At 43.5% G+C, this 18,321-nt stretch overlaps 1 protein-coding gene across 4 annotated transcripts in view; it reads left to right on the plus strand.

Annotated features, from left to right (window-relative positions):
- The window catches only part of AP1M2 (adaptor related protein complex 1 subunit mu 2), a 38,705-nt gene extending 24,075 nt beyond the window's left edge, over positions 1 to 14,630 (plus strand). For 2 of the 4 annotated variants that reach the window (XM_081318253.1, XM_081318255.1), the window contains 7 exons: positions 7,932 to 8,058; positions 8,585 to 8,727; positions 9,899 to 9,970; positions 10,461 to 10,619; positions 11,001 to 11,126; positions 11,494 to 11,569; positions 13,001 to 14,630. In XM_081318253.1, coding sequence (XP_081174379.1) covers positions 7,932 to 8,058; positions 8,585 to 8,727; positions 9,899 to 9,970; positions 10,461 to 10,619; positions 11,001 to 11,126; positions 11,494 to 11,569; positions 13,001 to 13,023 — 726 coding nt within the window. In that variant the 3' untranslated portion in view covers positions 13,024 to 14,630. The remainder of the gene's footprint in view (positions 1 to 7,931; positions 8,059 to 8,584; positions 8,728 to 9,898; positions 9,971 to 10,460; positions 10,620 to 11,000; positions 11,127 to 11,493; positions 11,570 to 13,000) is intronic. The other 2 variants (XM_081318252.1, XM_081318254.1) reach the window with 2 other exon arrangements.
- The last annotated feature ends 3,691 nt before the right edge of the window (positions 14,631 to 18,321 follow it).

The raw sequence follows: 18,321 nt of genomic DNA on the forward strand, positions 1-18,321 counted from the left end.
TCTAGACTGGCCATTCCCAAATCCTGCAACTGTTTTTCATATGTTTTAGTCTCCAGGCCTTTGATCGTCTTAGTTGCTCTTCTTTGCACTGTTTCCAAAGTCTCAACATCTTTTTTGGGATAAGGTGACCAAAATTGGCTGTAGTATTCCAGGTGTGGTCTTACTACAGTTTTATAAAGCGGTAATAATACTTTCCGTAATCTTGATTCTATGCCTCTGTTTATACAACCCAGGACTGTATTAGCTTTTTTGGTTGCTGCTGCACACTGCTGTCTCATAGTCAAGTGATCATCTACTAGGACTCCAAGGTCCCTCTCACAGTCATTGTTTTTAAGCCAGGTCTTGCCCAATCTGTATTTGTACCTTTGGTTTTTCCTGCCTAAATGTAAGACTTTTCCACATTGAAACTCATTTTGTTGCATAGGGCCCATTGTTCCAGTTTGTCAAGATCTTTTTGGATCCTGAGTTTGTCTTCTGGTGTGTTAGCTACTCCTGTCAGTTTAGTGTCATTTGCAAATTTGATGAGTTCCCCTTCAGTTCCCTCATCTAAGTCATGTATGAAGATATTTAAGAATACTGGGCTTAAAACAGAACCTTGTGGTACCCCACTACTTACTTCTCTCCATGTGGATGTAGTGCCATTGAGGATTACTCCTTGAGTATGGTTTGTTAGCCAGTTACAAATCCATCTGGTGGTGATGTTGTCTATTCCACCTTTTCCTAGCTTACCAAGGAGTAGGTTGTGGTCCACTTTGTCAAATGCCATACTGAAATATAAGTTTACTATGTCCACTGCATTTCACTGGTCTACTAGTTTAGTTTAATAATGATGATGATGATGGAAGGGACCTTGGAGGTCATCAGGAAACCCTATACCATTTCAGACAAATGGCTGTCCAGTCTCTTGTTAAAAACTTCCAGTGTTGGAGCATTCACAGCTTCTGGAAGCAGCTTGTTCTACTGATTAATTGTTCTGTCAGGAAATTTCTCCTCAGTTCTAGATTGCTTCTCTCTTTGGTTAGTTTCCATCCATTGCTTCTTGTCTTGCCTTCAGGTGCTTTGGAGAATAGCTTGACTCCCTCTTCTTTGTGGCAACCCCTGAGATATTGGAACACTGCTATCATGTCACCCCTCATCCTTCTCTTCATTAAACTACTAGACATACCCAATTCCAGCAACCATTCCTTATATGTTTTAGTCTCCAGTCCCCTCTTTTCTGTACTTTTTCTAGAGTCGCAACATCTTTTTTTACATTATGGTGACCAAAACTGGATGCAGTATTCCAAGTGTGGCCTTACCAAGGCATTGTAAAATGGTATTAATACTTCATGTGATCTTGATTCTATCCCTCTGTTAATGCAGCCTAGCACTGTGGTTTTTTTGGCAGTTGCAGCAGACTGCTGACTCATATTTAAGTGATTGTCCACTAGGACTCTGAGATCCCTCTCACAGTTACTACTATTGAGCAAAGTACCACCTATACTATACCTGTGCTTTTGGTTTTTCTTGCTTCCTTGAAGGAGGGTATCTTCCCTGCCGCCTTGAAGGAGGCGGTGGTGAGACCCCTCCTCAAGAAACCTGCCCTGGACCCGGCTGTTTTAAATAACTATCGTCCGGTCCCCAACCTTCGCTTTTTGGCGAAGGTTGTTGAGAGTGTGGTGGCGCATCAGCTTCCTCTGTTCCTGGAGGAAACTGATTATCTGGACCTGTACCAATCGGGCTTCAGGCCCGGGCACAGCACGGAGACGGCATTGGTCGCACTGGTGAATGATCTCTGGCGGGCTCGGGACAGGGGTTGTTCCTCTGTTCTAGTCCTCAGCGGCTTTTGATACCATCGACCATGGTATCCTACTGTGGCGTCTCAGGGGGTTGGGAGTGGGAGGCACCATTTTACGGTGGTTCTCCTATCTCCTGGGCCGCTCGCAGTCGGTGTTGATGGGAGGGCAGAGATCCGCCCCGAGGCCTCTCATTTGTGGAGTCCCTCAGGGGTCGGTTGTCTCTCCCCTCCTGTTCAACATCTATATGAAGCTGCTGGGTGAGATCATTCGGGGTTTCAGGGTGGGGTATCATCAGTATGCCAACTTTTTTTTTCCACCCCGAACCAACCCAGTGATGCCCTTGCCGTGATGTCCCGTTGCCTGGAGGCGGTCTGGGTCTGGATGGGGAGAAACAGGCTTCGTCTCAATCGTGCCAAGACTGAGTGGCTGTGCATACCGGCATCTCGGGTTAACCAGACTATTCCATCTTTAATGATGGGGGGTGAGGTGTTACCCCCCGTTGATCGGGCTCGCAACTTGGGCGTCTTCCTGGATTCACGGCTCAATTTTGAAGAGCACATAGGAGCCGTGACCAGGGGGGGTTTTGTCCAGGTTCGCCTGGTGCGCCAGTTGTGACCCTACCTGGACCGAGATGCTCTACGCACAGTCACTCATGCGCTTGTGACCTCCCGTTTAGACTACTGCAACGCTCTCTACATGGGGCTGCCCTTGAGGACCACTCGGAGGCTTCAGCTGGTGCAGAATGCGGCCGCGCGAGTTGTGATGGGGGTTTCCTGACACTCCCATGTAACACCTCTCCTCCGCGAGCTGCATTGGCTTCCGGTTGCCCTCCGGGTGAGATTCAAGGTGCTGGTGATGACCTATAAAGCCCTTAAGGGCTTGGATCCAGAATATCTGAGGGAACACCTGCTGCCAGCATCAAGTTCCCTTCGTCCAGTGCGCTCCCACAGGGAGGGCCTTCTCAGGGTGCCGCCGGTTAAAGATTGCCGGCGGGTAACACCCAGGGGGAGGGCCTTCTCTGTGGGTGCGCCTGCCCTCTGGAACCAGCTGCCCGTGGAGCTTAGGACCACCCCCGACCTTTGTTCATTTCGCCGGGACCTGAAGACCTGGCTCTTCGAGCTCTCCGGCCCAGGCTGAGAGTTTTTAATTGGGGTTTTTATATTTTTTCAGGGATTAAATTTAATTCTTTTTAATTGTTTTTAATTTTTGTATCAATGTTTTAAGTACCCTGTAAACCGGCCTGAGTCCTTCGAGAAAGGGCAGTATATAAATCCAATAATAAAATAAATAAATAAATAAATAAAAATAAATGTAGAACCTTACTTTTTTCACCACTGAATTTCATTTTGTTAAATGGTGCTCAATGTTCAAGTCTGTCAAGATCCTTCTGTATCTAAGCCTATCTTCTGGAGTGTTGGCTATTCCTGCCAGTTTGGTTTCGTCTGCAAATTTGATGAGTTCCCCATCTATCCCCTCATCCAAATCATTGATGAAGATGTTGAAGAGCACTGAGCCCAGAACAGAGCCCTGGGACACCCCACTACACACTTCCCTTTGTGTAAAGAGGGATACAGAAAATTAGTTAAGTGGTTCTGCTTTCTCACTGTTGCTTGTCACCTTCTTGGCACTTTCTCCTACTAATGGACCAATCATTTCTTTAACCCCTTTCTTGTTTTTTACATGTTGAAAGAAGCTTTTTTTGTTATTTTTTTACTTTTGTTGCAAGCCTCAGTTCATTTTGAGCCTTAGCTTTCCTCACTTCAACTTTGCAGGCTCAAGCTATCTGCTGATATTCTGCCTTAGTTATGTGCCCCTCTTTCCACTTTTTATACTTGTGCTTTTTGTCTTTCAATTTATCAGGGAGTTCTTTATGCAGCCATGCTGGTTTCTTTTGAAAGCTATTATTTTTCTTCTTTGTTGGTATTGTGCTAGACTGGGCTTTTATAATCTCACCTTTCAAAATTTCTCAAGCTTCTTGAGTTGTTTTGCCCTAGAGGATTCTAATCTATGGAATCCTTCCTAAGTTCTAAGTTTATTGAAATTAGCTCTTTTAAAGTCCAAGACTCTAGTTTGACTGTGTTTTATTGCTTGTGCTTGCATAATGTTGAATTCCAATATTGCATGATCACTCCCCCCCCCAAGGTTCCTGTGGCTTCAACACCTTCTATCATTTCATCTCTGTTAGTGAGAATTAAGTCCAATATGGCTGATCCCCTAGTTCCCTTCTCTACTTTTTGGGAGACAAAGTTGTCTTCTAGGATTGTCAGGAATCTGTTTGATCTTCCACTTTGTGCAGAGTTTGTCTCCCAGTTGATGTCAGGGTAATTAAAGTCCCCATTAATATTGTGATCTGCTTCCTACATACCTTCGTTAGGTAAAGGTAAAGGTTTCCCCGCACATGCGTGCTAGTCATTTCTAACTCTAGGGGCCGGTGCTCATCTCCGTTTCAAAGCCGAAGAGCCAGCTTTTGTCCGAGGACGTCTCTGTGGTCATGTGGCCGGCATGACTAGATGCCAAAGGCGCACGGAACTCTGTTACCTTCCCACCGTAGTGGTCCCTATTTTTCTACTTGCATTTTTACGTGCTTTTGAACTGCTAGGTTGGCAGAAGCTGGGACGAGTAACAGGCGCTCACTCTGCTACATGGCACTTGGGATTCGACCCGCCAAACTGACGATCTTCTGATCGACAAGCTCAGCGTCCTAACCTATTGAGCCACCGCGTCCCTTACATACCTTAGTTAATTGACTAGCAAAAAGTTCATCTATTTCCTCTGGTTGGTATACACCAGGGATCTTCAAACTTGGCAACTTTAAGACTTGTGGACTTCAACTCCCAGAATTCCTCAGCCAGGCATGCTGGCTGAGGAATTCTGGGAGTTGAAGTCCACAAGTCTTAAAGTTGCCAAGTTTGAAGACCTCTGGTATACACCTATGGCAATGTCATTTCCCCCCCTTTTATATTGATCCAAATGCATTCAGAACAGTTCTCATCATTGTTGTGCTCTATTTCTGTAGAGATATAGTTATTTCTTATATAGAGAGCAACTCTACCACCTCTTTTATTTAGTCTGTTTCTTTTAAATAATTTGAATCCCTCTAGCTGTGTGTTCCATTTGTGGGTTTCATCCCACCAAGTTTCCGTAATGGTAACAATATCATATCTGTCCTCATTTACCTGAATTTCTAATTCAGCCTGTTTATTGCTCATACATGCATGCTATACACCATGCATTGGTGTATAGACTTTTGTGTTTACTTTCTACATAACCTGTGTATTGCCTGAATTCCCCTATTTTCTTACCACCTGTTTGATTAATGCACTTGGTGTGGCACTCACTATTAAAAGTTTGATTTTGCTTGACAGCAAGGTTGATATTGTTGTCCATACATACATCTATGTTACATGCACTGATAACTCTATAATTTTTAGATTTCCAGAGACAGGGATGTTCTGTATCAATTATCTCACTGTCCCCGTTGTTCAGTTTAAATATTTCTCCAGAAAATCTGTGAATTTATTGTCAAGTAACTCAGTCCCTTTCTTTGATGGATGCAAACCATCTCTTTTGTGCACTTTTTCACTGGACATTGTTACTAATATAACCAAGGCCTTCCCCTTTACACCACTTCTTTAGCCACATATTGAATTCTGCTATACACTGGCCTTTTCCATTTTGTTCTTCATACACTGGTATAAGCTCTGAAAAAGTAAGCCTACAGCCTATCCTGCTAAGTTCCTGCTCCAAGCTCTGAAAATCACAGAGAGTACATCTTTTTGGAACAGATCATTAGTGCCAAGATGTACAATAGCATCCACATCACAATCCTTGCTGGCATTCTTGACTATCTTAAAAATATGCTTCTTGTCCCTGCTGGAAATAGCACCTGGAAGACACCTGATCTCTTTTGAAACCTCTCTATCCTTTCCTAAATTTACGTCTCTTATAATTGAATCACCAACCAGAAGATGACTTCTCTTTTTAGATAACCTGCTCTTCTTGCATGACTTGTAAAAAGAGTATCATGATACTCTTCTTTCTATAATTTCTATGTCTAATCATCAAAGCCATAAATCACAAGTTCATTTTTATCATTGGCTGGCTGACAAACTGCACTGAGTGAGTAGTCCTCAATGGACTAAATCTACATGGAGGGAAGTAAGCAGTGGAGTATCCCAAGGTTCCATTTTAAGCCCAATGCTCTTCAATATCATCCTAAATGATTTAGATGATGGAATAGAAGGGGAGCTCATCAAATTTGCAAATGACATTAAGCTGGTAGGAACACCCGAGAGGATAGGCTCAAGATCCAGATGAATCTAGACAAACGTGAACACTGGGCTCTGTCTTTATTTGCTCCTGAGCTTTCCAGTCGCTAGGGTGTCTTCGAAACAATGCCTAAGAGCTGCCATGAATTGATTAAAGTTTTGCAGCTCTGGTGCATCTGCATCATGGAGGTCTACAACCCAGTCTGCCGGGATACCATCCAGGGCTGTTTGCACAATGCAAACCCTGGCTCGGTCACTTGGGATGTCGCGGCCTTATTCCTCTATGTAGTTCAGCACTTGGGTCAGGAAAAATCCCAGGCGCTGTGACTCCCCACTTTACTTCACTTCCAGAGGTAGGAACTTCTGGATGGATCAGTGTCTCTTCTTCTGTCTGTGTCATCTCCCATCTCTGTCCACGGTTGCTGCTCGGCAAGGGGTGGCAGTGGTGACAGCAACAGCTCCAGTTTCGGTGTTGCTTTTGGACAGTTCTGGGACTGCTGGTTCAGTCCCTCCTTTGTCTATCCCTTCTGCAGAGCCCAGGCTAATGGTGCCCCAGCATGGGTCAGCTTTCTCTTCTCTCATGGAGTCGAGTACTATTTTCATTATGTCGATTGCTTGCTCCAACAATCGGTTAGAATGCAGTGGCCGGTGCTCCTTGTCTTTGCTAAGGCAGAGACCTCTCCATCTCAACCTTCCAACCTGGTTGCTAACTACCTCGTCTGAGTGTCACCTTCCTGGCCTTCTTCTCCCAGTCCTCCTCCTTCCTGACATCCATCAACCACCTGGGCTTGTGGCAACATTCTGTGACCACTACCTCTTCTGATGAGCTCAAGGATTCAGGGCTGGAGTATTTGCAGGGATCTGCTTGTTGGAAGGCTCCCCCCACCCCCACTGCAGGTTCTTCTCTCTCCGTTCCAATATCTGACATGGTTTGTTAAGTCCCCCAGTAAGGGTCTTCCTTCTGGGCTGACTGTTACTGCAGATCCTGTCTAATGTCAGGGCCCACTTTAATACCTCATCCTAAGAAAGCAGAACTCATGGAAGCAGTTTCTTCCAAAAGGAACTTTTATTAGGAGAAGCTGATAGCAGGCATGATAGATGGGATCTGAGCATTTCCCCCCCAGATCAATAGTTTAAAAGAGTCCCCAGCAATCCCCACCCCAATAGTTCATCTGGTCAGTTCGAATGGGCCAATCTTTAGGTGTTAAGTCCGTTGTGGGAAAGAGCTGATAACACTGGTCTTTCCCAGGCTTGTAGCGATGATATTGTGGCTTTGCACCTTCCCTTCTGAAATGGGAGATAAGCCAGATGCTCAGAGGCACATTTCTTTCTCACCTCAAGGTAACAGCAAGGGAGAGACAGTTCACAGAGCAAGTATCCAGAGACAGAGAGAGGGATACATTGTAGTGATAGAGAAAACAAAAAGACAGCCCGCAGCATCTTCCCCCCTCCCCTCTAGGAGTATGACAGAACCCAGAGTAATAGAAGAAATAGAATTAGAGAGAGTTCCCCTTAAGAATATATGGGTTCTGACATCTTCAGATGTTTAGGGTTCTCCATCAATGAATGGAATGGGACAGCCCACCACGGCCAACTCTCCATGGCCAATTCACTGCAGCCAATTCACCATGGCCAATTCACCACAGGATAACTCACCACAGGACAATTTAACAATTCAATTTAATTGTCATTCACATTTCATTTTGTCATTATTACTTCACCTCTAGCATTACCCATTCTGATTTAATGGGGGTGAAGTTTTTGTTTCTATGTTTTGCTGGGAACTTCAGTATGACTATGTTCAAGAGGAGGAAGAGCCATATTTCCTCATGGAGAAGAGTGTGGAGAATAAATGGAGGACCTCTGACCCTATTTTGTCTTTCAGGTTAATGCCAATGGGAATGTCCTGCTGAGTGAGATAGTGGGTGCCATCAAACTGAAGGTGTTCCTTTCTGGTATGCCGGAGCTACGCCTGGGTCTCAATGACAGAGTGCTTTTTGAGCTCACAGGACGTAAGTAAATCACAGTGTGGTGGCATGAGCATTTGGGGAGGAATGGACATAATAGGTGGAATCTCAGATTTGAGTCTGATGTCAGTAACATCTTTGCACTTTCATATCCATCTATACAATGTGTCAGATTGGTTATAAAGTTAGAAGAAAGAGCAAGTCTGCAATTCAATAGACTATAAAAGTCCACACATTTTTGTTTAATTTCAATAGACTATGCTGTAATTGTTAATTTTTAAGAATTTTAATTGTTAAATTTTATTTAGTTTTTAGTCCCCTCCTCCAAAGCTGTTCATAACTTTATATGTTTCTTTTGCAGCATATTCATGGAATTTGATTATTAGAAAGTAGGGTTCACTATTTTTCCTTTCTTTTGTGAAACTTCGCTTCCATTGATGACTTAAAGTTCTGTGAAACTTCAAACCAAAACCAAGCATTTTTTCTTAATGTCTAGCACTGAAGTAAAGCAGAAATTACCTTTTGCCGGAGATCATATTTGTCTTTTAATAACTGTACTTCTGACTTTCAGGTGGAAAAAATAAGTCTGTGGAACTCGAGGATGTCAAGTTTCACCAGTGTGTGCGACTATCACGTTTTGACAATGATCGTACTATCTCCTTCATTCCACCTGATGGAGATTTTGAGCTTATGTCATATCGCCTGAGTACACAGGTAGATCTTTGAAGTGGTCCTGGGAATGGAACACAGAAAAAAATATTCCAATATGAGTATCTCATCTTCTCTCTGCTGAGATAGGTATCCCTCCCTTTGTTTGTGGATTCACCAAGACAACACCTACACTTTACTAATGAATGGTGTCCAAGTGTGGCAGTTGCCCATTTCTAAAATAGTACAAATTGCTGTGGAAGGGAGGTTTTATTTTGGTAAGGAGACAACAACAGAAAATATGTCCAGATAATTAATGGTTTCCTTTTTCAAGTAAGCTGAGATTTTGACAATCAGAAACCTGTCTATTGAGATATCTGACAAACTTTACAAGCATGATAGATGTCTAGTAAATGCTGTATATATTGACTGGGCTCAAATTTTGCACCAAGCCAGCCATGCATATAACACATGCAGTCAGTCCAAAAGAGTCAAAGAGTTTAATGCAAAGTATGAACTCAGTGTTACACAAAATAATTAGATATTCTCTAGAGTAGAATCTCAGCATTTTTTTCTTCTTCTGAGCATTTTCCCACCAAAATAAAATTAAATATGGTGCTGCAGTGATTAGGATGCAGTATTATGGGCAAGCTCTGTCCACAGCCTGGAGTTCGATCCTGATAGGGCTCAAGGTTGACTCAACCTTCCATCCTTCTGAGGTTGGTAAAATGAGGAGCCAGATTGTTGGGGGTAATATGCTTATATTGTAAGCCGCCCAGAGTGTGCTGTAAAGCACTGTGGGAAGGTATATAAATCTAAGTGCTATGGTGAATAGAATACAATACTTTTCAGCTAAAGATAGTTGGGGCAGTTCTGCCACCCAGGACTATATTTCCTTATCAGTCCTTGAATAGTATTGATGACATTTTTGCAGTTCACAAGAAAATTATCTATTCTTTTATGGTTTTATTTAAACATATTTCTATGCTGCTGCAATCAAAAATGACTTGGAAGCTCTTTAAATGATTGTTAGATTATGTCTAAGGGCGCTGCTGTTGCTACATTAAATAAGGCCACTTAACTATGCAAGTCTAATTAAATATAACAGAACTCCAAGGAGATAGGTTTCATCATATTTAATACAATAATCTTTGGACTATTCTACACCCTCTACTATATTGGAAGCTTTGAAATTCATGCATTTGTTTCTTTCTCTCCCCCTCCCCATCCCAACAAGATGAAACCTCTCATCTGGATTGAATCTGTCATTGAGAAGTTCTCTCACAGCCGAGTGGAAATTATGGTTAAGGTGAATTCCTCTGTAAGACCTCCAGTGTAAAAAAAAACTAGATCTTAATAAAATGTACATTCTACATTTTATTCCTGTAAATGCTATTGATTGATCCAAATTGGCAAACATAAAGAGAGATCCAACCTAAAAGTAAGAACAGCTTGTCTCCCAAAATTGTGGGTGCTCCATCACTGTATTCAGAAATAGACTGGACAACCATTTGACTGGGATGGTGTAAGGCTCTTGTCTTGAGTAGGGGGTTGAACTAGAAAACTTCAGAGGCACTTTCCAGCTCTACAATTCTATATTATGCAGTATGTTCTATGTTCTAAAGCTATGGATTTTGCATAGCCTGCAGAAAAGAGCATGCCTCTCTTCATTGGATAAAAATAAATGAGTCCAAACTATCTTGAGGTTTGGATCTTTCTCTTGTGTCAGAGACTTAATTGATCAAGGAAATATCTTTTTTGATATGTCATTTTTTATTCTGATTTTTTTTCTCTAAAAGGCAAAGGGCCAGTTCAAAAAACAATCAGTGGCCAATGGTGTGGAGATAAGTGTGCCTGTCCCAAATGATGCTGATTCACCCAAATTCAAAACCAACATAGGCAGTGCAAAATATCTGCCTGAAAAGAATACTGTTGTCTGGAACATAAAGTCCTTCCCAGTAAGAAAAATTCCTTTTGTTTTTCTCTGATCAATGTCCTACATCTTTCATATCAATAGTACATTCCAATCAGTTAGAGTTTCACCAGGAATATTCAGTAAGTTATACGGTTCTTTTGCTGAATTTGGAGTGGGGCACTATTTGATTGGAGGGCTCTTAACTGTATCTTGAAGTCTCTGGCAAATATTGTAAGAGCCACTGCTAGGGTGTTATAATAGGTAATGAATTCCTTCCAGTTAGATTATAATGGAGCTTGGGCTGTGATAAAAGCTGGCAATGGTGGTGATGAGGGTTTGCTTCCTGCCAGAGTGTGAAAACAATTGGTCAGGAAATCTGGATTCAGATCACCAGAAAAGATTCTATTATATTTTGTATTTGCAGGGTGGTAAAGAATATTTGATGCGAGCCCATTTTGGGCTACCCAGTGTTGAGAACGAGGAGCTGGAAGGTCGGCCACCCATCTCAGTCCGATTTGAAATCCCATACTTCACAGTCTCTGGGATTCAAGTAAGCCAGATTTGATGGAGAAGTGAGAATGGAGACATTTTTGAGCCCAGGACCATATAAGATCAGGTGGTATTGAGGAAAAGAAAAGAAAGCTGGGATGACTGGAGGTTGTGAGCCTGGGGATGGCTGCAGCTAAGCTTAGGTTACTATTACTAGTTGCTGCAATGCTTTTCACAATTATTTAAATTACTATATATGCCAAATTCCTGGGATTATTATCATTCTAAGCTAGAGAGGGAAAGGTGCTTTGACCACATTGTAGTGTGAAGTTAAAATTGGGATGCCATCAAATTTGAATGAATTAAAGATAGTTAATACAAACTTTTTTCTCTCTTCTCTCTCTTCTCTCTTATCTCACTCTGACCAGGTACGGTACATGAAGATCATTGAAAAGAGTGGGTACCAGGCTCTGCCATGGGTCCGCTATATCACCCAGAGTGGAGGTAAACTTTAAAAGCCCATGAAGAAACTGGATTTATATATAGCTACTGACCCAGCATACTAAACTTAGTATTGAGCATAGTTATGGCATTAACATTCAAATGTGCTCCAGAAACTAAGAAAGCCAACATTTGCATGATGTATTAATCTTCTTTCTGGTAGCTATCTGAACAATCTTTGCCAACCAATACTTCCTGGTTTGGTTTGGTTTGGTTTTGTGCAAAAACCAATATTTAAAAAATGTCCAGTCACCTATGTGCGAGTTAGAGTTAATCTACATGCCATGAAAGCGAATTAATAATTTCCCTAGTGCTTTTGTTTATGAAATAATCCTCTGCACTCATGAGTTGAAATACAAAGCCAGAACAGATGAAGTATTCTGCTTTATAGAAATTCCTACACTCTGTATCATTTTCCTGGAGGAGGAATGACTAATTTTAACTATCAAGTAGCCATTAATCTAGATTTAGACATAAGATCAGTTCAATAAATATCTGCTAAATTATTTCCTCCCACTGTATCCTCTTGTTTTTCTAGAATATGAGTGATTATTCTGCAGAGCTCTGGACTGGAATTTTAAATGTACTGTATGGGATCCTATTTTAAAAACTATCAATAACTACTTGTTCTGATGCCTGTGTAGTTCTCCTGACATCAGAATTGGTATTCAATGCTGGAGCATATGAATTGGTGCTGCTATACTGTCTTGCTTGTAGGCTTCCCATGAATATCTAATTGGCTCTTGCTGAATTAGATAGCCCTTTGTTCCTTCTTATGTTAACTTCTCCTTGCTGGATGAGGCTTGTAGAAAGCATTTGATCAAAGCCCTTAAATATTTCTAGAAAAGTTGCCTTACATTGTTATATGAACATGCTGTTTACAGCCTAATTTTGTCCAAATGTTTTTCATTTGGACAAAAAAGGTTTTACAGAATTCCAGTGTGTGTGTGTGTGTGTGTGTACACATATGTATATTTACACATATACACACACACACACACACATATATATATATATACATATACATATACACACATATACATATATATACATACATATATACATATACATGTACACATACATACATATACATATGTATACGTATATGTATATGACTTTCACATCCATTGTCCATTATGTTGATCATGTTTGCCATGATCTAGAGGAAAATTCCCAGATGTTACAAATATTTGGTTGTACAGTATTTTCCTGAGTTAAATGTGAGGTTGCCAGATATGTAGACAATAATAGTCCTACTTCACAGGGAAACTTTGAGATTTAGTAAGTTTCAAAACTTCTTCCATATGTGAAAATTTTCATTTTTCAGCAAACTTTGCAAGTTCCCCTCTGAAAGAGATAGAACTATTTGTAGTCAAGAAGATTCCTTGCTACATGGGAGCTTAAGTTTAACTTATTTGATACTTTTTTTTCCAGATTATCAACTTCGGGCACATTAATTGTATGACTCCAGAGACTGTGATATTCTCAAGAATGAAGAAGTCTAAATGTCTTTTCATCCAGGCTCTATCTGGACTGATCTTGTATATTTGTGTCCTGGCTAAGTGTTGCTCTGGTCCTCATTCCATCCAACCACAGCTTGGGGTGATAGTTGTTGGACAATTACACCTAGGTTTGGTGTGGATGGAAGAGAATTATAGCCTATTCTTCTTCTTGTTGCCTACAATGGCACATATACTGCTTCCTAGCTTGAATAGAAGAAACCCTGTCTGTATACTGTGCCTTGCAAAGCTTTTGAGTGAAAAAGCTTTGATAAGTATAGCCTTCATTCAGTATCTCTCTTTTAGAGAATTCCTAAGACAAAAAAAGCAGGTGTGGCAGCATCACTGGTAGGTGAGTCTCTTTATTTGGAAAGCTTTATCCAGGGGAATTGATGTTGCCTCTTACTAGTGCCTGAATAGAATTCAGTTCATCCTGAAATGTAACCAAGTTTCTTCAAAGGGAGAGTTGTGTGCAGGAAGAATGTAGTGACAGAAAGAAGAATCTACAATTTTATGGAATCAAGAACTGCAGATCTAGGTTGAACTTTCAACGTACATGAATTTTCTGTGAAATTGTGGGAAATTCTTAATCTCTGTTCCCTTTTTGTAAAATGAGAATGGCAGCTGCCTATCTCTTGTTATAAAGATGATGAAATGGCTTAATAGTTTCTTTGTTCTTAAAGTATGACAAACTCTAAAAGGACAGAAATAAATCTTTTTCAGTGAAACTAGTATTGTATTGTGGTATGATATTCATCCTTTTTTCCTTTTTGTTCCCAACAGATCAGTGTTTCATTTTAGTTTTACTGGTGTTGAACCCCTGGATTGAGGTTAGAGTTACAGATATGAAATATTTTGGGAAATATGACAAAAGCCAAGGGAGCTAACAATGCTATCAAAAGTCCTGTTGGGTTGGAGTGGCATCTATGGTAAATACTAGCAAACTAGTCAACAAACAATTATTTGCTTGAACTTATCAAGGCAAAAAGTTCAGTTCTGGAAGTTGCTTCCTGGGCAATGTTTTGTTTATCATACTCTCCTTCAAAGGATGATAAACAAAAACTAGGAACAGTTTAGGCAGTTCTGTATGCAAGCATAGAAATGTTTTGTGTACCGTGTGTTGGCATTTCTCAATTATTTTCATTTCTCTTCTCCCAACAGCCCTCTTCTAACTTCTACCTTGGGAGTGATTTGGATTTTGTACTTTCAAACACAATAGTTGGAACTGCAAGATAAGCAGATAATTACATTATGATGCTCTTCTTTTTATTATTTCCTTTGGCATTTCACTATCCATTATCCTGCAAAGGAATATGTATATATGCAGATGTATATAATATATAATTTCTTTTTTACAGAATGATAGCATTAGAAGGGACTTAAGAAGTCAAATCCAATCCATAGCTCAATACAAAATTCATTAAACCATCCCTGAGCAGAATGGGACAACTTACCATAGCCAACTCGCTGCGGCTAACTCACCACAGCCAACTCAGTGCAGGACAACCTGCTACAGCTAACTCACTGTGGGACAACTTGCTACGGGACAATTTAACAATTCTATTTAATTATTCAAAATAAATGAATTATTTTAATTTTTGCAACTCACATTTTATTCTGTTCCTCCTTTTGCATCCTTTCATAAATGATTCCATTCCACAATTTCTTTGATATTAGTGAAACTCTTGTCCTACAGCAAGTTGTCCTACAGTAAGTTGGCTGTGGTGAGTTGTTCCACAGTGAATTGGCCATGGTGAGTTGGCCGTAGCAAATTGTCATAGACCCATCCCTGAGAGATGATGTTGAAAACCTCCACTGAAGGGAAAGAAATTATTCCAGGCAGTAATTTGTTCTACAAATTGTCAAGTTCTTCCTAATATCTAATCTACATTCTTACATCCCTACATCCATTTTATTTATTTATTTATTTATTTATTTTATTGGATTTGTATACCGCCCTATTCCCATAGGACTCAGGGCGGTTTACAGGGCAGTTAAAACCATGAATACAAAAAATAAAACCAATTAAAACAAATTAAATTCAAGCCCCAAGAGTAAATCTAAAACCCAGTTAAATTAAGAACCCCACAGTCTGGACCAAATAGATCGAAGAGCCAAGTTTTCAGGTCCCGGCGAAATGAGCGAAGGTCGGGGGCGAAGGTCCTAAGTTCTGTGGGTAGTTGGTTCCATAGGGCAGGCGCACCCACAGAGAACGCCCTTCCCCTGGGAATAACCCACCGGCATTCATTAACCAGCGGTACCCTGAGAAGGCACTCCCTGTGGGGGCGCACAGGACGATGGGAAGATGATGCCGGCAGCAGGTGTTCCCTTAGATATTCCGGACCCAAGCCATTTAGGGCTTTATAGGTCATTACCAGCACCTTGAATCTCACCCGGAGGGCAACCGGAAGCCAATGCAGCTCACGGAGAAGAGGTGTTACATGGGAGTATCGGGAAGCTCCCATAAAAACTCGCGCGGCTGAATTCTGCACCAGTTGAAGCCTTTGGGTGGTCCTCAAGGGCAGCCCCATGTAGAGAGCGTTGCAGTAGTCTAACCGGGAGGTCACGAGCGCATGAGTGACTGTACGTAGAGCATCTCGGTCCAGATAGGGACGCAACTGGTGCACCAGGCGAATCTGGGCAAAAGCACCCCTGGTCACAGCTCCTATATGATCTTCCAAACTGAGCCGTGAATCCAGGAGGACTCCCAAGTTGCGAGCCCTATCAACGGGGGGTAATACCTCATCCCCTATTTTTAATGATGGAGAAGGCTGGTCAGCCCGAGATGCCGGTATGAACAGCCACTCAGTCTTGTCAGGATTGAGACGAAGTCTGTTTCTCCCCATCCAAACCCGGACCGCCTCCAGGCAACGGGACATCACAGTGAGGGCATCACTGGGTTGGGTCGGGGTGGAAAGAAAAAGTTGGGTATCATCAGCGTACTGGTGATACCCCACCCCGAAACCACAAATGAGCTCACCCAGTGGCTTCATGTAGATGTTGAACAGGAGGGGAGAGAGGACCGACCCCTGAGGGACTCCACAAACGAGAGATCTCGGGGTGGACCTCTGTCCTCCCATCAACACCGACTGCGAGCGGCCCAGGAGGTAGGAGGAAAACCACTGTAAAATGGTGCCTCCCACTCCCAGCCCCGAGACACCGCAGTAGGATACTATGGTCGATGGTATCAAAAGCCGCTGAAAGGTCTAATAGGACTAGGACAGAGGAACAACCCCTGTCCCGAGCCCGCCAGAGATCATTCACCAGTGCGACCAATGCCATCTCTGTGCTATGCCCAGGTCTGAAACCCGATTGGTACGGGTCGAGATAATCAGTTTCCTCCAGGAACCGAGGAAGCTGATGCGCTACCACACTCTCAACAACCTTCGCCAAAAAGCGAAGGTTGGAGACAGGACGATAGTTATTCAAAATCGCTGAGTCCAGGGTGGGCTTCTTGAGGAGGGGCCTCACCACTGCCTCTTTCAAGGCAGAAGGGAAAACACCCTTGCTCAAAGAAGCAGTTATTACTGCCTGGAACCAGCCTCGTGTCTTCTCCCGGGCTGCATAAACCAGCCAGGAGGGGCACGGGTCCAATAAACAGGTGGTAGAGCTCAGCCTCCTCATGATCCTGTCCACCTCATCGGGGGTCATAGGATCGAACTCAGTCCAGATAACACTTTCAAGACCACTCGAATCCTCCCTGTCAGATTCTGTCCAGTCAGAGTCCAAGCCGGCCCGAATCTGAGCAATTTTATCCGCAAGATGACTGAACTCCTCGGCCTGTCCCTGCAAGGGATCCTCCCTCTCCTCCCGATGAAGGAGGGAGCGAGTAACCCGAAACAGGGCGGCTGGGCGATTATCTGCGGACGCGATGAGGGTAGCGAAGTAATTAGACTTCGCCGTCCTCATTGCAGCGAGATAAGACCTTGTAAAGGCTCTTAGTCGCAATTGGTCAGGCTCAGATCGGCTGGATCTCCAACAGCACTCTAGACCCCGTCTCCAACGTTTCATCTCCCGGAGCTCTGAAGAAAACCATGGAGCCCACTGGGATCTGCGTCGGGTTAGGGGTCGCAAGGGGACAACACGGTCGAGCGCCTCAGTGACAGCCCTTTCCCAGGCATCCACTAAGGCGTCGGCCGAGCTGTCAATGAGAGAGATAGGAACAGACCCAAGCGCCATCTGGAACCAATCAGGGTCCATTAGGCGCCTGGGGCGGAACCACCTGGTCGGTTCCGCAGCCCAGCAGCGGGGGGTGACATAGCGGAAGACCAGCCGCAGGAGATAATGATCGGACCATGACAGGGGGACAATAGTTGGTAAGCCCCCTCCCAGATCATCCAACCATTGTCTAGATAAGAAAACCAGGTCGAGAGTGTGACCCCTCCCCTGAGTCGGACCCTGAATTACTTGAGTCAGGTCCATGGCCGTCATGGAGGCCATGAACTCCCGAGCTAACTCTGACGATACTCCCAGAGAAGGCAGGTTGAAGTCACCCAGAACAATGAGTCTGGGGAACTCCACCGTCAACCCTGAGAGGGTGTCGAGCAGTTCGGGCAGGGCTGTTGCCACACAGCTGGGCGCCAGGTATGTTAGCAACAGGCCCAACTGAGCCTGTGGGCCACATCTCAACAGGAGAGACTCACTCCCGCCTATCTGTACAACAGTGGTCTCCCTCGGACATAAGGTCTCCCGAATAACCACCGCCACCGCACCGCCCCTGCCCTGAGCCCGCGGCTGGTGTAGTACACAGAAACCCGGAGGGCACAATTCAATCAGAGGGACACTGCCCTCTGGGCCCAACCAGGTTTCTGTGATGCATGCCAGATCCGCGTGTTCCTCCTCGATCAGATCACGGACGAGGGGAGCCTTGTTTGCAACGGATCTGGCATTAAAATACACAAGCCTGAGCCCAGGGTCCTGATCCCCATCAATCCCGGATAAAAGGGGGCCAACCTTTCCCCCCCCCAGAGAAGTAGAAGCGGCAGCGGCAGCGGCCAGGCGGCCTGTAGCTTGCCGCCGATCAGCTGGTGCTCTGGATCAGCTGTCAGGCGCTGTGCTGGCTAGAACTGATTGCTCGCTCTCCCTTCCTCGGGCGTTGGGGAAGCTTTCTCAGACTGAGATGACTTCGGCAGCCTAGGATCCTGCTGCAGACCTCTGGATGGATCATCAGGCGCCTGAACTCGGTTGGAGGGCGCCGTCTGCAGCCGTGTGGATCTCTCTGTTCCTGTCTGTTGCTCCTGGCCTTTCCGCTTATAA

This window comes from Vipera berus, assembly GCF_964194415.1.
Source record: "Vipera berus genome assembly, chromosome: 2".
Taxonomy (NCBI): domain Eukaryota; kingdom Metazoa; phylum Chordata; class Lepidosauria; order Squamata; family Viperidae; genus Vipera; species Vipera berus.